Source organism: Brachypodium distachyon, chromosome 5 (genome assembly GCF_000005505.3).
Source record: "Brachypodium distachyon strain Bd21 chromosome 5, Brachypodium_distachyon_v3.0, whole genome shotgun sequence".
Taxonomy (NCBI): Eukaryota; Viridiplantae; Streptophyta; class Magnoliopsida; order Poales; family Poaceae; genus Brachypodium; species Brachypodium distachyon.
In genome coordinates, this window is record NC_016135.3 from 20,629,444 (window position 1) to 20,651,847 (window position 22,404).

General features: G+C 47.1%; 3 protein-coding genes across 5 annotated transcripts; all 3 read right to left on the reverse strand.

The window, feature by feature from the left end:
• Nucleotides 1-680: 680 nt before the first annotated feature.
• On the reverse strand, nt 681-4,775 carry LOC100839579 (probable metal-nicotianamine transporter YSL9). The gene is made up of 7 exons (XM_014896146.2): nt 4,057-4,775; nt 3,802-3,971; nt 2,728-2,825; nt 2,502-2,636; nt 2,216-2,405; nt 1,999-2,113; nt 681-1,920 (listed from the first exon to the last, which is right to left on the reverse strand). Exons 1-7 carry the CDS (start codon nt 4,484-4,486, stop codon nt 998-1,000), a joined length of 2,061 nt encoding a protein of 686 aa, XP_014751632.1. The 5' UTR covers nt 4,487-4,775; the 3' UTR covers nt 681-997.
• A 4,625-nt stretch (nt 4,776-9,400) lies between these two features.
• Nucleotides 9,401-13,502, reverse strand: LOC100826617 (probable metal-nicotianamine transporter YSL16). 2 transcript variants are annotated; one of them, XM_003580205.4, is made up of 8 exons: nt 13,284-13,502; nt 12,367-12,804; nt 12,105-12,277; nt 11,463-11,560; nt 11,209-11,343; nt 10,934-11,123; nt 10,718-10,832; nt 9,401-10,645 (listed from the first exon to the last, which is right to left on the reverse strand). In XM_003580205.4, the coding sequence occupies exons 2-8, from the start codon at nt 12,749-12,751 to the stop codon at nt 9,717-9,719; spliced, it is 2,025 nt and encodes a 674-aa protein (XP_003580253.1). In that variant the 5' UTR covers nt 12,752-12,804; nt 13,284-13,502; the 3' UTR covers nt 9,401-9,716. The 2 variants fall into 2 exon arrangements, with proteins under 2 accessions (XP_003580253.1, XP_010240193.1); XM_010241891.3 differs by lacking the exon at nt 13,284-13,502 and having other exon boundaries at nt 12,367-13,123.
• Nucleotides 13,503-16,418: 2,916 nt separating this feature from the next.
• LOC100826931 (poly(U)-specific endoribonuclease-B) lies at nt 16,419-19,835 on the reverse strand. Of its 2 annotated transcripts, XM_003580206.4 has the most exons (8): nt 19,439-19,835; nt 19,262-19,327; nt 18,890-18,979; nt 18,732-18,803; nt 18,347-18,418; nt 17,066-17,683; nt 16,914-16,985; nt 16,419-16,822 (listed from the first exon to the last, which is right to left on the reverse strand). In XM_003580206.4, exons 1-8 carry the CDS (start codon nt 19,607-19,609, stop codon nt 16,586-16,588), a joined length of 1,398 nt encoding a protein of 465 aa, XP_003580254.1. In that variant the 5' UTR covers nt 19,610-19,835; the 3' UTR covers nt 16,419-16,585. The 2 variants fall into 2 exon arrangements, with proteins under 2 accessions (XP_003580254.1, XP_024311920.1); XM_024456152.1 differs by lacking the exons at nt 18,732-18,803; nt 18,890-18,979; nt 19,262-19,327; nt 19,439-19,835 and adding an exon at nt 17,760-17,857 and having other exon boundaries at nt 18,347-18,365.
• Nucleotides 19,836-22,404: the final 2,569 nt, after the last annotated feature.

Below are 22,404 nucleotides of genomic sequence, written 5' to 3' on the forward strand. Positions count from 1 at the left end.
GCAACAATGTACTACTGCTACTAGTAGCTAGCATGCACAAGACCACAAAACGGAAACCTGCAATGGGCAGTCGTCAGTCGAACCATGATACTCGTACAATCACCATCACCACCAAAATTAGCATTCGGTTGTGCGCACAATGCATTTGTGATTTACCTTTAATTGAGAGATAGTGTCAGCAGTACAGGTGTACTAGTAGTCTAGTACTACACGGAGCAATTCAATGGTACCACTACCACCATGTACTTCAACTTGGATCAGAGACGCGTCCTTACGTGATCTATCATCATAGTGCATGGCTGAGGTCAAACAACAAAGACGTGTTCATAATTTCTAGTGCGCCGGGGATCAGCACCATGCGGTCCTGCTTAGATTTTTTTTGCGTGAACTTCAGGCACAAGGGAAGCGGTATAATCGCTGCTGCAGCTTTCGAACCCGCCAAATTGTTCAGCAAACCTAACAGGACATATACGACCACGGCCGAATATTGCTAGCAAGAACCACAACCTGAGTGGTGAAAACCTGACGCAGACTCTGCCTTTGAACTGCACTTGTGCGGTTGTGCTTCACGATGTATGCCACTATCTGCTCCAGAGGCTGCCCCGAATCAGTTGCAAGCCAAGTTCCAAGGTGACAGGCGGGGAAAAACCAAAAAGGAAGAGATAACTCATGGCATCATCTGAAGGTGGTACATTGGCATATCTGGTTACTCTTCATTTGTACTCCCTCCGATCCATAATAAATGTCAGGGATTTAGTACAAATGTGTACGGTATATACCAGCTGGAAACTGACATATAGCATTTGGGTCATCTTCACTTGAAAATGTTTCTTACAATGTTACACCTTGTTGTAATCATCCAACTTATTGGCAAAACCATACATGTGAAATATCTCGACAGATATGTGCTACAATATTGCCTACCACGCAAAATCTATTTACTGCATTCTTGCCGGTCTGTATCTCTTCTAACTGTATATGGATCTAGCATGCTACTCTAGTGTGTCGACCTAAATGCCATGCACAATGGTGGATTGATCTTGGCCAGTGCAAGCAAGGCAGAAGGGAAGATCCAAAGTCCATCCCCACATATCAAACCAGATGCAACTGCTGGCACCATTAGTGCTGCTTTACCTCCGTCAATCATGTGCCACACGAACACTACTAAGCTTCCGACGCACATGTCGATGGCAAAGCTCGCGCCTACAAGGAAAGGAACTCCCATCGCCATCGGTAGGGGGACCCATCTGCCATACTTCGGCGGGAAGAGATCTCTCATAAGGTTGGCCGCCACTGCAAAGCCAAAGAATCCATAGCACAGCTGCAAGCAATGCAGGGGCAGAGCGGAGAAGCCCTCGACACCAAGAATTGCCATGTTTCGGTAGATGAGAGCATATGGTGCCTTCCAGGGCCCTTCTGGGTTGCCTATGTCAAAGGCATTGTAGAACAGAAAGAATGTCAGTGGTCCAATGACACAGCCCATGGCGGTGCCAATAGCCTGAGCAATTAGCATTGATCTAGGTGATGTTAACGTAAGATGCCCAGTCTTGAAATCATGCATCAGATCAGCAGAGATGGTCACCAATGATTTCACCAGACCACAACCTACTAGACCGGCTACGACACCAGAGTCTTTTCCAGCCCAGGCTGCAAGAATGAAGAGGGCAACCTTCCCATAATTGTAGGCCATGTTCATATCAGTAAGGCCGGTGCCATAGGCATTGCAGAAACCCAGGGCAGGAGCCAGTACGTATGCTATGACCACATAATACCACTTCATCTCGTGGAACATCAAGGGAATGGCAATTACTGCAATGACTGATAATGCAATGTAACCAGAGTAGGCTAGCCAGGTAGGGAGACTGTCTCTTGTAAAAACTTCATTACGATGAAGGTCATCGAGCACCGGAATGTCTTCCTCTGGAAGTAGGATGAACACCCACGTCAGATCATGTATATACCCCAACGACTGCACTTACATGTGTTCAGACTCATTACCTTTCTTTGTGTTCTTTAGTTTTGATCTGCCAAGCAGACTCTTAACGGTGAATGCAATAATCTTAACAAAATTGTATAGGCCATCTCCTAGGATGAGAGCTATGCATATGAAAGCCTACAGAATGAGAGAAGGTAAGAAATAAAAAGGATTATTTCCTTCAAAACAAAAAGGATTATGATCCAGATGTACAATAACAAATCAAATTGTGAAACAAACCTTGTAACCTTGCAGGCTTCTCATGCTGCTTTCTGGAATATTTGCTGGATACCAGTCCCCTTCCAAATCACTGATCAGCGGCCACATGACACCCCAGGAAAGAATGGCACCGACAAGGAGAGACAGATTGACAAGGTGGGAGCAAATCATCCCTGCCCCAACATACGTGAGGCTGAAATCAAAGAAGAATCTGACACCACAAGGAATCGAAAAGTCTAAATCAGGTGAAATCATTACTAGTCAAGAACAGATTTAATGTAACAGTGAACAAAGTGATCAGTGTTACGTTTGTTTCCAAGCTAGTAGTCCAAAAGTGGGAAACTGCGAGAACCCACAGCTGTCTCCGCCAGAGTAAAACCACTGGAAGAAGCTCCAGAGGAAGCTGATTGCAAAGTATTTTGTGAATCCATTTACTTGATGCCTGACATGAAGAAACAAATCATCATTCAATTGATTAAAGAAAGACGATGTTTGGTTCTCCAGATCACAGGTTATGTGAAAGAACCGCATACTTTGCCATTGCATCTCCATGAGGTGTGTGGAACCCATTTATAAGCACAGCTGTCGCAGTTCCACTTGGATAAGTTAACTTATAGTCGATTATCATAATCTGAAATTTTAAAAGTTGAATCATCCATTTACTCGTGATATCAAACTAATTGAAGAGGTGCTTGCAATGTAACAAAGGAGGCGGCCAGGCATCAAATTCATCTTAAAAAAGTTCACAAGACAGATGTTTATCCAAAATTTCAAATGGTAAGACACATAGCAGGCAATTCAATATGTGCATATACATCCTTAGTTTTCAAAATACACAACTCATGCTGTTTTTTGAACATCACAATTCGTGGTCCTTACTTCAACGACCATTGGAGCATGAAAGGCTGGTCTCTGGTGCCAGGGGGTCGGAGTTTGCTACCAGGAAATTTATGCCCCACCTTTGGATGACAGTTAAATAACAAGCTATGTAATATTTGATTACTCATGCCTTATGTAGCTCGTCGTGTCCTTTGGAGTATTACAGTGCGACCTTTGTAATAGGGTGGTGGGTGTGCATCTTCGGATGCATAGGCTGAGAGAGAGTTCTCTTCCATTATTCAAATCGTTCTTGTGTATTAGTAAGTCTGTATTTAAGTAGTAACCAAGAAAATATGTCTTCGTTGAAGAGTAGAATGGTTTGTTCCAGATGTAGGTCCAAGAATTGTTCTCATGAGAGAGCTGATTCAGTAGGACAATAACGCCAAAATCAATCGGATCATGGACGCTAGCATTCACATCAAACTTCGTCATCTAACTCAATGAAAGCAGATTTGTCTTTTCTTCAGCTCTACCTGATTGGTGAGGCGATCTTGACAAGAAGACCGAAACAATATTATAGAAATAAAATTGGATACCAAGACATGAACATCTGCTGTTCATGCCTGACGCACAGGAAAGGACAAACAGACAGCAGTCTTTTTGGTTGTTTAAGCACGAGCAAGGGTGAACTCAGTAGGATTACCCCAACTTAGGACTAAGAATACGAGTAGCCGTTACAGGATCGTAGAACTTGTGAAGATAGATATAACTGTGGGGAGCACACGGACCTTTCTGAGAGGGACGAGCGCGAGAATCCCCACGAAGCTGACGGCGAGGAGGAAGCCGGTCATCCACACAATGCCCGGCTCCTTGTAGCTCCCTGGCACGTTCCCCTCCGTCTCCCCCGCCATCTCGTAAGTCTTCTTGTCCAGCGCAAGCAGGTAGGACCCAAACCCACCTGCAGAGAAATCGAATCAAATCCCACTCCGGGGAACTCCACTTGACAAATGGAGGAGATGCTACGGGTGTTGTGTAGCCCTGACCTCCGACGGCGATGCTGTAGCAGGCGACGGCGCAGGTCTGCACGACGGTGTTCTCCTGCCGCGTGAAGGGGCGGGCGGCGACGCCGAAGTGGGCCAGCGCCCGCGTCCACCCGCGGAGGATGACGAAGGCGATGAGCGCGGCGGAGACGTTGAGCGTGGGGACGAGGCCCGTGGTGAGGACGAGCTTCATCACGATGACGCTGTATATGGCGCCGACGGCCAGGCTCGCCACCATGCCGCGCGCCGTCAGCTGCTCCCGCCACGGCGGCACGCGGCCGCGCGCGTGCGCGGCCCCCGCCTCAGCGTCGTCGAGCTCGCGGATCTCCTCGCGGCCTCCACTGCCGTCCCGCGAGAGGGGCGCCATCGCGAGCTCGAGGCCCGGCGGCGGCGGCGGCGGCCTGGGGTGCTTCCTCCGCCTCTCCTGCTTCATGGGGGAAATTTTTTGGCGGCGTCAGATTCGAGTCCGGGGGGGAATGGAGGCATCGATCGGACCGAAGAGTTTGTGAATAGAACGCCGTTCATATCAGCTCACGGTGCCAATCGGCAATCAGTGAGCTGCCAGTACTAGTATACCAAGTGAGCTCTTGCGAGCTCTGAAGGATAAAGGATTCAGTGCAAGAAATCCATGGGGCGAGAGAAAATTAAGGTTCTTCTGATCAGCGAATCATGGACCCACGAAAAAATCTCACCCAGAATGGAGAATTCTAGAGAGAAAACAAAAGATCTCACCTCACTTCACCTGGGCTCCAACGGGAAAGACAATAAACCCGGAGTACGGTCAGAAAAGGATAGGAAAATGATGCTCCTCCTCAGCCATGAGCCCCCTCCTGCTGAGAAATCGAGAGCTTGTGTAAAAACAGTACAAAAACTGTACTGTAGTACGCATACACGCAAACGAATAAGCAAACGGGCGTTCCTCGTCGGCACGCAATAATAGAAATAATCTCGTGGCCAGCATTTCGTGCAAGGAACAGTAAAGATGCCTCACCCAATCAAGATGCCAGACCTTCGCGGTCTAAGGACTGACAATGTCGAAACTTGGTATTGAAAAAACGAAGTCAACGAAGCTCCAAGCAAGACCAAAGTTAACAATGGCTTTGAAGAACCGATCTATAATGATGTCAAGTTGCAGAACTCGAAAGAAGGCTCAAAGCTTGGAGTACAAATGCAAGCATGCAACGAGCAATAATGATCTGATCGAGCGTTGGTCCACAGAGAACCAAAGGCATCTGATCGGTGTTAACCGCGACAGGAGCAATAATGATCGATTCCCATAACTTCAAGTGCCTAGTAGTGCTTTGCTCACACTCAGCTGGCGCGTGGTCGCCACGGGCGAGGTCAGAAAGAAGGAAACATCCTGCATCTCTACTTGTGGTTCCGGTCGTGGTCAGAACAAGCGTTTGGGGTCGACGAATAAGCAGAAAGAAGCGGGGATTGCACAAGATACGTAAATGACTGCTCGTCTTGTCTGGTCAAGAGATACACGGATGATGATGGAAACGGGGATCGGAGGACTCTGTGGACTGTGGCTGGCCTCTCCCAAATCCGGATAACTCATCAGGTGTTCATGTCCGGCGGATCTTTTCGAGGACCTTGACAAATGGCATATCCTGGTATAGACGCATAGTGCAGCCTAGCTTTGTTTGGCCCTCCCTGATGGAGGACTCCTTGCTGCAGCGCATCTAACTGATTTTTCATGGCCCACAAAATGCATAAATTTCAATAAAATTCAGCAAATCCAAAATAATAAAGTATTGCAGACATGTACTTTGGGTACAAAATGAGAAATGAAAAAAGCGACCCTTCCAGTATGCAGGGGCGCCCACCAGGACACCCAGCTGAGTATTGTTGGGCTTAGAGCCTTATACCTTTCATTTTCAGACAAATCATCAAAGCAAACCTTTGGGCTTTTGGTTCTTGGCCCGGGCCTGAAGACCACGGCAATTGTCAAGGCCCGGCCCCGCCCCATGTGGACATGGAAACAACACCGATCTTCTCTAAAAAAAAAGGAAACAACACCTATCTACGATGCCACGAAATTTGAAAATTAAATCTGTATTTTTTTTTCCTGAGCTGTGTTTTGAATTTTACAATTGCTGTTCGTTGGATACATCGTTTCATTTTTTTTAACAAAAATGATAGAGAGAACAACTGAGGTCATGCATGTGCACCAACAAGGTCTCACTATGCACTTCTTTTCTTCCATATCGTGTTTTGAGTTTGTATTTCCAGTTTATACAGCTGTTCCATTTCTATATTGTGTCAGAAAATATGGGAGAACAACCGAGGTCGGGTGCCCCCCACTTACGGCGGATCCTGGTACGTACAGGATTTCATTTTTCCTCCTCTCGGCGTATACGCGTGGTGTTAGGTGCTGAGGCTTACTTTTGCTTCGTGCGCACGATGCGGTTCAAGATAGAAGCAGTACACATGTACTACACGTCTACACAAAGTAATCAAATGTCTTCATGTACCACGTACTACTTCTTCGGCCTGGATCGAGATCACATACGGCTTTGATTTGATGTGATTGCTCATCTTAGTGCGCGGTATTACGGGTGAATGATCAAGCTACTATTCATGGATCGATGGATTTGTTTTTAGAGCGATTCCGGTGCAAACGTTACCGGTGAACATCTAAAAAAGCCTACGTGATTCCGCTTGAACTATTAGCTACTTCCGTTCCGTATAACAACTACTCGCTCTGCTCCTCTAAATTAATATAAGATGTCCTAACTTTATCATAAATCAAACTTCTTAAAAGGTTGATCGAGTTCATAGACAAATTTCTAAACATCTGTAATTCCAAATTAGTTTAAGAAATCTATCATATTGTACATATTTGACGTTGCTAATATTAATACATATTTCTATAGATTTGATTAAAATTTAAGAAGCTTGACTAGCTTCGGACAAAACTAGAACATATAATATCTAGGAACGGATGTACTTAAATTGTTTGTTTGTCAAAAGACAAATATACAAGAAACCACGCAAGCATTTAGTGTAAAGATGCAGCTGGAATCAGTATTTATGCAGAATGAACCAAAGCAATAAAGAATATGCATACACAACACAATGAATTCTAGCTACATGATGCATAAGCATTATTTGTATCTTTTATTCCGCTGACTGATTTTTGTGTCAACTTTGTGTGATGCATAAACTGTATTTTTATGACACTGAACTTCGTAATAAAATGGTTGTGTGCATCGATTGATGCAGAGACCGGGGCTTTTCCCTCTTTTCGAAAAAACACAACACAATGAATATTTCTGTGAGATCAACCTCTTGCTAGAAATAAAATGAAAGTTGGGGTGTGGGAATTCAATCCGTAAGAATATTTGTGTCTCATTCCTTTGATCCAATGGGTCTTATTAGGGGGCGGGGGCTCCTCTAAAATAATGAAATCCTTCAAAATTTCTATAAAATTCCTTTCAATCCAATGAAGCCCAAAAGGATTGAACTTAAATCAGGCTTCATCGCCCTCAGGAACAAGTGCATCGTAAAGCTAGACTTGATTACTCAATCATGGACTCTTCAACCTCTTCGTTTTACTATTTTGTTCCGTATGGAGACTAATTAACTCATTATATTAATTAAGCCAAAGAGAATCGTGAAGTTAATTAGAAAAAAATCATATGAAAACCAAGATAGAAAGGGCACAGAACCTTTACCGGTCAATAAAATGAAGACCCACTCAGATAAACACACCAACGAATGTTGTCAGAGAAGATTCACAGTCAGTGTGCATCGAGTCCATATTTTGCATCCTCCAGGAACAAGCTGTAGTTATCTTACGTGGCATATAGTTATCTTACGTGGCGACCAAGAAATATTCTCCGTCGAGTCCATATAGTTATCTTACGTGGCAAAACTAATAGTTCATCTAATGTCAGAACCCTGTATACCCATCCTTTTAATACTTGTTACTATTTGACACTCCATCCAATTTACAGTCCTAAACATTTCGTTTTTCTCTTTTCCAAATATGATTCATCGGTTCAGAAAGCATTCTTGTATGCGAAGATATTTTCTCAAATTTGGATATGAAGGTTGTTCGCCTAATTTTCCGGCGTTACCACGATGGCAGCAGAGGACGAGGCTGGACGACGGTTCGGCAAGGCACAAGTTTCTCCAATGGTGGTGGAATTGTAATTTTACTTTGTGCGGAGTACCTTGTGCAAACATGCTTGACAAGCATGTTTGTCTCGTGTGCTGACCATATGTGTAATCTATATAAACGGATTGTCTAATGAAACATGATTGCTTTAAAAAAAAGCATAATTGTCAACAATTGATCACCCCATCTTGCTTGCACACATGAAGCAGCTCGTGAACAATTAATAATCCAATTTTGCTAAGGCTCAGTTGCATAAAAATAATAATTTCTCGTGAACCGTCCAATCGATTTTGAGATCCGTACAACTGACTTTATATTTTTGCCGGTGTGTTTTGATGCAGATGGACAGTCAGAATCATATATTGAAAAAATTGCTATTTGTTGGTCGACTGCGGTAGCCGAACTCTTTAATGATATCATGGCGTAGAAAGATGTTACTCCCTTCGGCGTATTTATGATTCCATCCAACCATTTCGGCGTATCTGGACAGTTCGCTTGAAGTTGCAGGCGGCGACGAAATTAAGTGGGGGCAAACGGGAGATTTTTATCATCGTAACAGTAATAATCGCACGTGCAACGATTCGATCCATCCAACTGTTCCGTGAGCCTATCCGGATATACACGGACAAGATGAGTATGATTGCTACATCCACAATCTGATAGTGATGTAAAGCTGACGCAAACTACACGTTTGAACTGCCCTCCTCTGGTCCGGGTTCAGATCGGTTCCGCACCGAATCAGTGCGAGCCGACCTCCGAGATGACACCCACGGTAATGAAGAAAAGGAAGAAGGGATAGCTCACTGCAGCCAGCCATGCAAAAGGGAATAAGAATTAGCTTCCACGAGTCGATCGGTCAGCGTCCTCACGGTAGTGACGGTGAGGCACGCAATGGGGGGAAAAAGGCAGGGGATCGAGACGACGTGTGTGGTGCACGCGCGAGGCGAAGAATCTCTGGATGGACAAGTTGAAGGCACGAACCGGAACCGCGGCAGAGTGGACGAACGAAAGCGGGGGCGCGGCTGATGTCGACCGTTCGGGCTCCGCGAGCACTGGCAAAGTGGCAAGGCACATGGAGCCAAAAACATCGCCGTGGAATTAAGAAGAGCGGCACCAGTGCTAGTCCACGACGACAGTGAGTGGAACACCCGGGGCGGTCGGAATCCGCTGAAAAGGCATCGCGAGGTAGCAGCGATCGATGCGGAAGTAATTACTCAAGGGTTTGCAATAAGGTCTAGCCATATTAAGCCAAGTGAAAAACATCTCTGTACGCGACAACAAGCCATTGTTGTTCTTGTCGCTCTTAAAATTTCATTTCAGCTAGCTGATGTATTTACGAATTACGATACACACGACCTACAAGACTCTTATGAACAAGTTGCCGAGTCTACCCGGCATCGCTCTATGTATGTATGATGGGTACAGTAAACCCCAAAATTAACGCTCTCGATCGAGTTATTGGCTTGTGGTATATATCGGAGCTGTGATTTAATCTGATGTACGGAGTATATATGTACTCTATTCTCTGGCCGGCCGGCTAGCTTCCTGGTGTGAACTTCATGCAGATCGGCGGCTTGACCTTGGCGAGCGCGAGCAGCGACGACGGGAAGATCCATATCCCGTCGCCGCAGATGAGGCCCGAGGCGACGGCCGGCACGAGCAGCGCGGCCTTCTTCCCGTCGAGCTTGTGCCAGAGGAACACCACGAGGCTGCCCGCGCACATGTCGATGGCGAAGCTGGCGCCGACGAGGAACGGCACGGCCATGGCCATGGGCAGCGGCACGTACCTCCCGAGCCTCCGGGGCAAGAAATCCCTCGCCACGTTAGCCAGCACCGCGAAGGCGAAGAATGCCGCGCAGAGCTGCATACAGTGCCTTGGCAGCGCCGAGAAGCCCTCCACGCCGAGGATCGCCATGTTGCGGTAGATGAGCGCGTAGGGCGCCTTCCAGTACCCGTCCGGGTTCCCCACGTCGAAGGCCTCGTAGAAGAGGAAGAAGGTGAGCGGCGCCACGACGCAGCCCATGAGCGTGCCCGCGGCCTGGCCCGCCAGCATCGACCGCGGCGACGTCAGCGTCAGGTGGGCCGTCTTGAAGTCGTGCATCAGGTCCGCCGAGATGAGCACCAGATGCTTCACCAGACCGCAGGTCACCAGCCCGGCAACCACGCCGTTGTCCTTCCCCGCCCACGCCGCGAAGATGAAGAGCGCGATCTTGCCGTAGTTGTAGCCCATGTTCATGTCCGTGAGGCCCGTGCCGTAGGCGTTGCAGAAACCCAGCGCCGGTGCCAGGAGGTAGGCGATGATCACGTAGTACCACTTCACCTGCCGGAACATGAGCGGGATGGCCACCACCGCGATGGCGCTCAGCACCGCGTACCCGGAGTAGGCCACCCAGGCCGGGATGTTGTCCCTGTTGAACACCTCGTCTCGCTGCCGGTCGTCGATGGACACGGAGTCCGCATCCGCCACTGTAAAATGCAATGCCGATCATGCACAATGTACGCAGTAAGCAACTGATTGAGCATGTCTTAATTCTTCACCTCTGTTAAGACGGCCGCGCTTCGATCTTTCGTGCATGCTCTTGAGGGTGATGATAATGACTTTGAAGAAGTTGTAGAAGCCGTCGCCAGTGAGCAGTGCAATGCAGAGGAAGGCCTGGAAAGCGATTTATTAGAGGGAAGAATTACAGATACAGAACGCGTATTGTGGAAAATTCCCCTTCTCAATCAGAAGAAGAGGTGAATTCAAGAACAAACCTTGTAGCCGTATAGGCCTGTCATGCTGCTTCCAGATGCGTTTGCCGGATACCAGTTTCCCTTCTGTTTGCTCATGAGCGGCCACATTACGCCCCAAGAAAGGATGGCGCCAAAGAGCAGAGAAAGGTTGACAAGGTGCGAGCAGATCATCCCGGCACCAACATACGTCAGACTGAAGTCGAAGGAAAATCTGGCAATCCAAGGAGCGAAGTGTGTTATCCATTTGAACCACTGAAACATAAAGTTGGGTAGTGAAAAAAAAAAATAGAGATTACGTTTGTTTCAAAGCTTGCAGCCCAAAAGTAGGAAACTGAAGGAATCCGCAGGCGTCGCCGCCGGTGTAGAACCATTGGAAGAAGCTCCAAAAAAAGCTGATCCCAAAGTACTTCAGGAAGCCACGAACCTGCTTCCTGTTGTATTGGTGAAAATTTGAATCAGTTCAGGTCATCAAAAAATTTCTTAAAGCGTTGTACGGTTCAATGACGAGCTCACCAGCGTATCTGGAATAAAAGAGTGAAAAAGAGCATACTTTGCATTCTTATCTCCTTGAGGTGTGTGGAAGCCGTTTATGAGAACGGCAGTCGCAGTCCCACTTGGATAAGTTAGTTTGTAGTCGATGACCAGTACCTGAAAGTAAGTATCCCCAAAAATATATAATTTCAGCTAATCCGTTATTTGATTTTTGTAGCCAGATTAGGACAACTAGATTGCATTTTATAGAAAGAATATAATAAATGCCATCGCAAAAGATAAAAGAATGCTACAAATGTGTAGTCTAGGTCCGAAATGGTTGGTGGATATCAAGATTCTTAACAAGTGACCGGTGAGAACACGAGAAAAAGATAGTACTCCCTCCGTCCCATATTAAGTGACTTAAATTTACCAAAATATGTATCTATCTATATAGAAAAACATTTATATACATGTAATATTTCGTCATTTAATATGAGACGGAGCATCCGTGCCAATCGGGGTCAAGGATCGCAACTCTGACGCTGCGATCTTCTGGCCAAGAACAAAGTTTCGGTTCTTCGGACAGCAACAGCAACCCCGGGGAATTCAGGAAGTGCGGCTCAAATGGTAAACGCTCACAAGTCACAGCTTGGGCCTAGGACACGGAAAAGATGAGACGAGAGCACATGAAAGATGAGTCCGGAAACTGGAATAGTACCTTTCTGAGAGGGAGCAAGGTGAGGAGCCCCACGAAGCTGATGGAGAGGAGGAACCCCATCATCCAGCCGATGCCGGGCTCCTTATAGCTCCCCGGCACGTTGCCCGGCGTTTTCACCCCGGACTGCTCGTACGTCTTCTTGTCCAGGCCAAGCAAGAAGGACCCGAACCCACCTGCGGACTCAAACGCAATCACGAATCAGGAAACTAATCCAATGGGGGGGGCAATTAGTTAATTGATTGAAGGAAAGGAAGTTGGTTACCGCCGAAGCCGATGGTGTAGCAGGCGACGGCGCAGGTCTGGACGACGGTGTTCTCCTGTGGGGTGAAGGGGCGGGAGGCAATGCCGAGGCGGGCGAGCGCGTGCGTCCAGCCGCGGAGCGCGAGGAAGGCGAGCAGCGCGGCGGAGACGTTGAGCGTGGGGACGAGTCCCGTGGTGAGGCTCAGCTTCATCACGATCACCGTGTACACCACGCCGATCAGCAGCGCCGCCACCATGCCGCGCGCGGTCACCTGCTCCCGCCACGGCGGCACGGCGCGCTCCGCCGCCGCGCGCGCCAGCGCGGGCTCCGACTCCATGTCCGGGCCGGGCTCGGGCGCCGTCTTCTCGATCTCGTGGGCCGGCTGGCCCAGCGCGCGCTGGTCCATCGTCCCGGCGCCCGCGTCGGCCCTGCTGGGGACGAGCAGCTCGAGCTCTGCGCCTGCAGTTTGGGGATGGAGACGAAGCCGTGAGCTCATCTGCGTGCGCAAGCTAGGCAGATCGCCTCCATGTGCAGTGTAGGCCTGAAGAGTTGTTGACTCAACACTCCAGCTGTTAAGCTTTTCGGCAACAGTTTTTTAATGGAAAACGCTGAAAAGGAAGGGAGGGCGAGATGCTCTGCTCCACAGGGTCAGAATTCAGAAATGGCAAAACCAGAATGGGAGGACGAGGAACACTTCAAACTTCCCCCAGCGAACACAATCACGCGCAGCAGCAGAGAGGTGAACGAAGACGTAGCGTACGAACTATACTCGCAAGTCACGTTTACAGAAGGCTATACTCTGACAAAGGATGGCAGTTATGGCGTCACGCAAGAAGATGAAAGCAAAGAACTCATCACACAGTAACGGAAGGACCCAAATGAAGGCAGGCAAGAATGGCAGGAATCAAACTCCGGCGAACACCGCCAGGAAAACTCACCTGTCTCAGTTCGGTTCCCAGCACCGGCCGGTCGAGTCGTGGAGCGAACGCCGCACGGCCGCGAGGAGGAGAAGGAAATTGGAGTCTGGAGGGATTGATTGAGCCACGAGTTTTAATATAAGCGGCGCGCGGGGAGCCGGAGATGGAGCCTGTGTACTACACGCGCGTGGGGGCATGCGGAAGTACAAAAGACGGGGAGAAGTTTCGGAGCTGCAGTACAACGGGAGCGGACGCCGATGAAAACGGCCGGTCGGTCAGTGACGCGAGATTTTTTTTTTCTCTTCTCCAACCCAGGAGTACTCCAGGACTCGCGCAGCCCAACAGAGGTGGACCGGTTGGACGGACGACCTTGCGGCTGTCTTGACCTTTTGGTTGGGTGCGGGATCGCGACGTTAAAAAAATGTGACCCGTCGTCCGAGCGTGGCAGCTCATAGGTTTTCATTTTATAAAAATCAATTCGATCCACTTGTAGCAGCTCCACGTGGTTTTGAAGCTTCAACGAAACTCATCGCGTGTATATTGTAGTGTGATCATCTCGTGGGATTGCCATGGTTCCAATAATTTATCACCCAGTTGGGGGTGATCGCCGTTCAGCATCTGTAGGAGTTCTTGTTCTTCTTTTTTTTGGACGCTTAGAGAGGTACATCTCGATGAAACAAATGCCAAAAGACATCTTATGGAACCTCGCGACAGGATCACAGAACCCCGCGACGGGATCATACTCGGGACTTTCGGTGTGGAAGGCACGACTTTCCAAAGTCACCATGGCAATCATACAATTGAGTGTTTGGAAAAACTAGGAGAAATGAACAATTCCTTCCGATCTCTTCAATTCCCCTTTGATCAAGATAGAGATGGGATTAAACGAACAAGTCCTTAGGTGTAAATTCTTAGGGATCGGCTTTAGAGGAGAGGGTGACCAAATGCCGACCTTTGCCAACTTTGTAGGAGAATCATGAGCATGTCGCTTCTCTTCTTTTCAGATGCCGATTCTCACTTTGGGTCTGGAGCTCGAGCATATCTTAGCTTAGTTTTGTGGATATAATCTAGATCTTTAGGCGAGATTTCGTTCCTTAAAGAATGGTGGCTTTCAGTAGATCTTCTCTTGTTATGCTCGTGTTCTGGTAGCTGTGGAACGACCTGAATGTTGTGGTGTTTAGTAATGTATCCATTATGCCCGCCATAACCGTGGCTAGGATTAAGACCGAGTTGACGGTTTAGGTTCTCACCGGGGCAAAACACTCGAGTTCGATCATGCCTCCTGATTAGTCTAAACGAGGCTCCTTAGGACTTGTTCCTTGTGAATTTCCCCGGTGGGGGATCGGGAAGGATTTAAGTTAATTTGATCTACAATCTAGAAAATCTCGGTTGAACCCGGCCGGGCTGGGAGTCTGGGACTAAACGAACGGGCCCTTGAGAGTTCTGATCATCTCATGTATCATGTCTCCAATCATTTATTTCCAGAAGTGTAAGCTTCGTGCAGTAGTCACGCTACAACAGAAAGCATATTTCGCGGAATACGTTACCAGAAATGGTTGATGTGATGTGATTGCCAGATCCAACTTTGAGTTTCGGCACACGATTTAAAGCAGCATCAAACCATTCAATGAGGATGAGCTAGCGACCTATTGGCAACACAAGTACAGACAAATTACAGTAGGCAGCTGCTGGACGTGCAAACGTCAGGGCAAAAGACTGAAAACCAGAGTATACAGAGCATGACGAAGAAATGTGGACATCACATGACACAAGAGGATTACGCTGCCACGCATCAATCCAGAGGCTGAGAGTTGTGCCCGAGGTGTGATTTCTTCCACTGCGCGACCATTAGCTGAAAAAGAGTCTTGAACTCTCATTGAATTGCTTCCTGATTATGATCAGGGCTTCATGGGACACGAAGTGTTTTCAGAAAGCAGAAAACTCTCTTTGTTCCTTGAAATCCAGAGGTTCCACGGTACTTGGCCAGCATAGCTCTAGTCAGCGCTCGGCCACATATACCAGCAAGGATGAAACCCAGCGCACACAGGTGGTGGCCTTGAGGCCGGTGGCGTTGGAACGTGAAAGGGCGAACGCCGAACAGGTTTTGATCGGGCGCACAAATGAAGAACCGGGCAGGCAGCGGCAGCAGATAACGCCTCCACGGCTCCACATCGAAGCAGGTTTTCTAGGACCTCAACGCCTGTCACAGTTATGTTTCCCTTGACATCTTGCCGTCACAGTTCTAAAACACACACTACTCTGCGCGACTGCACTATTTGGAAGTCAAATATGGCCATGGACGGATCCAGCATATAAGCCATGGGGGCCAATGCCCCCACTCAATTTTGATTCACTAGTACAGATGTTAGATTTTCACCATTGATGTCCCCACTAATTTAAGTCAGAGCTTCTTAAGAATGTCTAAGTGCCCCCTTTTTTTCTGGCTCCGCCCTTCAATATGGCCCCATTCTGAACTAGGTGCGGCAAGCACGAAATCGGTTTTATTTCGGTTTTGGAATTTAGAAACGGGGGGTTGGGGGGGGGGGGGGGGCAACAGTTCTTTTTTTTGGTGTTTCTTGTTTGGCTCGAGGAGTCTATGAGACTGAGAGGAAGTTTTGTGGTCTGAGTTAGCTTGGAAACATTGGGGCAGATGGTGCACAGATTCTTATTTTTTTTTACAGAATTGACTAAAATGTTTATGGTAATGGGGGCTAGTAGAACTATCCAAATATTTATCATCTTCTTCCTAGGTCATCATAGCAGAACCTAAAATGACGGTTTTTCATTTCATACTGAAAAGTAGAAAAGAGACCCACATTAGCAGTGTGCAAGGATTTAACATGCTCTGTTTTGATGAGAACCTGCAATTGTAGACATGAAAATGGTGCCTGCCTTTTCTTTTAATACTTAAATTCACATTTCGCTGTTGAATTATATATGTCTATCTAAATAAAAAAATTGACCGGCGACACATTACCGATTTTGTAACTTCATTTTGCAAACTAAGAGTAATTTCGTGCCATGCCGCCTTGTACTCCCTTCTAGGTAGACCATCAACTGATCTACTGCATTTACAACAGACATTTAGACTTACTAAAGCCTCACAAAGTATTCTAGACTAGGGTTCCAAAAAAGGAACATAACAAAGGAAGGCAATTTCATCTCAATCAACAGCCCCTTCAATGGTGTATACTAATATAGTAGTAAGTAGCGCAACAATACCATTTCACAAAAGTGAATAGGAATCCCCTTACAAAAAAGTGAATAGGAAATTAGAAATCGAAGAATTACAAACCTGCATAAGCAGGTCACAACCACATGAATCAATTCTCTGCAATAGGAAAGGCTGATCCAATCTTGTTGTTCCCCATGCGGTAGCACTTGACGTTCACTGTGTATGGGCCAATATCGACGCGGTTATCCTCCCCTCCCATAAAGAAGCACAGTGTGTAGAGTGCAAGCTCAAACTCAGGGCTAACACCAATCAAAGAGCTTGATACAGACTTCAGAACGCCGTGCCACTCAAACTGAATGGTCAGTAACTGTGTCTCTGAATCAGGCTGTCAAAACAACAATGGAACGTGTTAGATCCATTACTCACATCATAAGCAAAAGCAAGTACATCTTAGACGGTTAGACCCATATACTCACCGATTCCCCACGTCGCCTTGGGAATATGTAACCTTGGTAGTCCACATTTCCCTTGGCTTCTTCCAGATAAAACTGCAAATTAGTCATGAAGAGGCAGTCAGAAATATTTTTGTAAAAGAATACAAGGCTCCTAAAACATTACAAGGGCTTGCCTGAATCCAGTTATGGAAGCCCGAGACCTCATTCTCTCCTTGTCTCTGTCCTTTTGTCTCACCAACAAACACATGCTCAAATGCAGAAGAGCTGCTAGAGTTGCCACATCTTCCATACAAATTAAACCAAAGGGATTTCAACATTGTCTTGAAGTCGTCATAGTCTTGAGATGAAACTCCCTTCAGCACTAAATACCGGTGCAGGTACTTGATCGGTGCTGTCCTGGCAATCTCTTCGATAAATGCTACTTCTTCGTGCTTGTCCTGCTCAGTAACAACTTCTTTGTATCCTTGGTGTGGATTGTAATTGTCAAGAAGCGCACAGAAGCGAGAGTAGGTGGGCTTGGTAAGCACATCATCGTCTAGCCAGCTGAACAAATTTTCAGATGCCATATCATCCTTCTGATAAACCTTCTTTCCCTCTCCACATTCAATTCTGTAGTCCTTACCGGGAACAAGACGGTTCAGATCAAGCTCCCACAGCCGGTCACATGCTTCCGACAAGCTGTTGAGCTCCTCCCTTGTAGGCTCTACATTTAGGCCATGGTGGATCTGACCAACATCTTGAGAGTACTGTTGTTCAGATGGTGGCCTTTTGTATGTGTTCCATGCTTCAGACTGTATGATGCAGTTACGAGGTTAGACTTCAGGCAGGTAAAGGAAGATTCGGAATATACTACTACTAGCTAAGTACCTGCATGTTGCTGCATAGTTCATTATATTATTTAATTTTATGAAGGAATATGTTCTTCGCCTTCTGGATCTTTTTTCTCTTCATTTGGCCCTAAAAATCTGGTGATAATTGCACATATACGTAAGTAATATGTTATTCATATTAAATTTAGGGGCCCTAATTTTAAAATCAGGAAGATTAGATTAGATTTAGTGAGGCCTAAATTTTGGAGGGGAATGACGTACCATCACGACCAACAGTAATTTAATAGTATATAGTAAAGAAAGATAAAGATAAACATAGCACCATCATGATATCTTACCAAAGGGTCTCTACCAGTTAAATAAGAATTTTTTCAAAGATAGTAACATCAAAAGGAAATGTTGGTGGCAAATATCCTTTAGAAAATCATATATTGTGTAACAATCAATCGATTTGTTTCAGCGTAACAAGAGTAGTGTCAAAGTATTTGATCTTTATAACTGTTTGATGACATCGACTGTATACAGAGAAAATATTAACTGAAAAAACTACCATAAACAGATAGAAATGCATCTGATATTTGCAACCAACTACTAACTTTGGTCATTAGATGGCAAAATGCAAACCTGACATGGTCTTCCGTGATGCTTTTTCTCCCCTACTGTCTCCCAACCTCCATCATTTCTTTCTTCTCCCTCCTAAATCCCAAAATCAAATAGTTAAGTAAGCTCCACTGCTCCACAAAACACAGTACAAAAATCTATCCCAACTTCAAATTGACATAGTAAAACCGTATCTAAACTTCAAATTGATAATGAAAAGCTCTAAAGTACAAGAAGAACTGTAACATATTTGTAATTTTCTGCCGTAGTAGATCCCCAAAAAAATTATAAGTGCATTGTCCCCTGGATGGCTGGATCAATCAATAGTCTATCCGAGAGAACCAGTCACTGTACATAACACATAGGCACTAATTCATTCATATGATTAAACAGCAGAGCAGAATCAAACCTGTTGTTGCCTCCTGTATCCTGCCGCCTGCTGCTGCGGTGGCCGGCTGCCACCACCCCTCCTATCCTCCCCCTGGTTACAGCAACAAAGCCCAAAGCAGCAGCTGCGTCAGCACACTAAAATCCAACAAAGAAAGTAAAAAAAGAAATGTGAACAACCTGGCTGCGAAAATCACCATCCGCGGATGGATGCTGCTGCTGCTGTCGGCCCCCCACCTTCTCCCAACCCTCATCATTCCTCCTCTCCTCCTGAATGCAGTTACAAAATCAACAACCGGAAGTGCCTCACGTTCGATGGAAGTGTTACGATTTTGTTACGATAGGAGTAAATCAAGTGAGAATTAAATCTAATCTGCTAGGCCCACAGAATCAGATTAGTCTAATCGTAACATAATCGGGGTGCGAACTAACCATACAAACTTCTTCGCAAAAAAGAACTAACCATACAAACTAACGCAAAAATCTGCCGTCTGTCAGTCTGTCAGAGAAGCTTAACTGAAATCACACAAACAGGCAACAGCAGTCACTCACCCTCCTGGCGGGCCGAGGGCCCCGGCGCTCCTCCTCTGGCTCGCCGCCCTTCTGATCGGAGACGACCTGCCAGAACCAAAACCGTTTGAGCACCCCTGACCCGCTGACCGGCCATTCCACAATCGACAACCTTTGGCTCTATTGACAATTGCGTTAATTAACACAGAAGGCGCGCACCTCGGCCCACGTCGAACGGTCCCGCTGCTCGCGGCCCTCTTCCTCCTCTTGGTCGTCCCGCGCCGGGCGGTGGCTCCTCCGCGCCTCGTCGCCGCCGTCGTCCCGCTCCCGCGGGGCACCTTCCACGGCGTCGATCGCCACCTTGACCAACCCCTTGATGAGCCCCTCCATGGAGTGGAAGTGGAGGTGGATCCGACTGGCTGTTTGCCTGTTGGGATCTGGGTGAGGGAGGGGTGGGGGGAGATTAGGAAGGCTTTTAAGCTCGGAGGGTGCGCCGTGGGTGGACTAGTCGGGTGGTTGAGGAAGGATTTGCACGTGGTGATCGCCGATTCGGTGGGTGGAGTACTGCGGATGGCCGACGACGATGAGCTAGTAGTATCCTGTCCGGTAATTAACCGCTGCCGACAGTCAGGGTCCAGTTCACCGCGTTGGAACTTGCCAACCTCCAGCGAGTCCCTGCCTTGGCTGGCGCAGATCCGACGTGTCGGCGCACCGCGCACCGCGATACCACCAGGCCAATCCAACCCTTTCAATTTTTTTTAGAGAGAAGGCCCATCGCCTTCAGGCTTTAGGTACTGGACTAGTGGACTGCCCATGTCCATGTCCGGTTAGGCCCCAAGTATACTGGACCTACAAACCAACGTTGGGCCATACTTCCAATACACAACATTGAATAAATGATGGGCCGACGACCCCACCTTGGATATTTATTCACGTGGTTACCATTCGTGCCTTTGCAGTGGAGAAAAATTAAAGTTTTGAGTAGCACATCGTCTTCGTCGGGATTCACCGGTTCACCTCACCTCGTGCCGTCATCTTGTCACTGAGAGGGTGGGGGTGGGGGGCATCCAAAAGTATTTAGTAATATGAGTCATGCAGTCATCATCGGCAATGCTACGATGGAGTGTGCGATCCCGTCAGATTCTTCCGTTGTTGCGACAATGCCTTATCAAACGACTTGTGCCCAATTGTCGTAACTTCTTTGTTGTGGGGCTGGGTGCTGTCTGCTAGGTGATATGGAAAACTTGAAATGTTGTATGCTTTGAAAAGAAAACTGTGCATCATCCTTCGGCAGTGATTTTCTTACTGTGCTCTTTCCTCCAGTACTGGACGGCATTGCAGAGTCAAGATCAGCGACTTGCGATGAAGGATGGGGCAAATGGCCTAACGCTGGCGACTATTCAGCTGCTGCGAAGACTTCAGGAGTGTCAGGCGGCTAGGATGACTAGGGGCATTATCGAGGCTAGCTGACTCCAAAACTTCTGTTTTGCTCATTCGGCCCCCTGGATGTGGGTCTGTAAGCGTTTGGAGTTTGCGCTAACTGCACTTGTTTCGCTCTTTCTGCCATGCTACATTGCTCTGCTGTAGGAAGCAGTTTTTTGGTGGCAGCAGGTTTTCGCCCCATAGTGCTGTAAACCGAGCCGGCTGCAACACAATGGGTTTCCTACTTGTGTCCGGATGATCCGTTTTCCCATTCTCTATTTTCTGCTTTTGCCAGATGTAAGAGACAAATGTTGTTTCCATTTCTATGGAATGGAAAATGGGGTCGCCCGATTCAAAAAATGCCTTATCAAACGGTGCCACGGGACAAGAGAACTTTAGTCACCACATGTTATGTTTTTGATCTTACAGATTTTTGGTTTGTGTCCTTGTAGATCCGTTCATACGGATTTGATGAGTTTTTGCGAGTGTATCATAGACTCATAGTGCTTTTGTTAATATGACCTTGTGGTTTGACGATTCTAGGGGATCATCATCGGCCCAAGTACGTTCAACATTCGTGACTTTCCATCTTAATTTTTGGATGGGCAACTTAAGGGGATTTTTTAAGGAGTGAGTTCCATTTTTTACCCCCTCTTTTGAAACTTTTTGACACAATCTACCCTATTTAAGGGCATTTCCAAAATTATACCCCATTTAAACAAACCTTTGCCAATAATTACCCCATTTAATATTTTTTTCCCAAATCTGAGCCTTCGGGTTCGGTTTTCTTCTGTCTCCATGCTTATTTTTAGTGAGAGAGCATTTCAGGCTCCATGCAGACCTGCGCGGGCGTGACTTGGGCCGTGAATCCCGGATTCAGTACATAGCCATCCAAAAGTGCCCAACGTGAGCCCTGCCCACAATTCCCCGTCGATTGCATCCATCTTCTCCTCTCTTCCTTCCAGCGGCATCCACTGACAAGGGAGTACTTGCTTGAGCTCACAATGTCCTGACATGAAAAGTAGATTAGCCACACCACAAACTAAACACTACACCAGCAGGAATAAAGTTTGAGAAACCCCAAAATCCAATGATATGCGTCAGTCCTCTCTTCGTGACCACAATCCCCAAATCACCAACGAAATCAGAGATGAAATACGTTAAGGAGATGGAAAGGGAAAGGAAACGAGGCGGACGAATGGACCTTCCACGAAGAATCGCAATTCCTGGAATATATGGGGAGCTACGGAATTGCCAATCCCACTGGCTTCCGTTTCGCTGGCGACCTCGGCCGCGCCATCTGAGTGCAGGCCTGGAGAAACACCGAGTTGAACCCGGCTCAGCACCCGCGGTGGCTGTTTTCTCCGCAGTCGTTGCAGCCTAACCCTAGCCCGTGAGAGACAGACAGAACGAACGAGAAAGAGATACAGAGAAAGACGAACCGGGCAAGCCCAGGTCGGATCGAACCGAACAAAACTGGCGCCTGACCTGAACCTGGCAGAATCGGGCGGTTCGGCCCCAAAGGCCAGCGTGGCACGCCACGTAGGCCTGAAAAGGGGCCCCCACTCACCAGGAAATGCCTGATTTGGGGGGAAATATTAAAAGGGGTAATTAGCGGCAAAGGTTTGGTTAAATGGGGTACAATTTTGGAAATTCGCTTAAATGGGGTAGATCGTGTCAAAAAGTTTTAAAGAGGGGGTAAAAAATGGAATTCACTCTTTTTTAAACCTTTAAAGGTAGTTAACTTCGGGCAGGCACGAGTA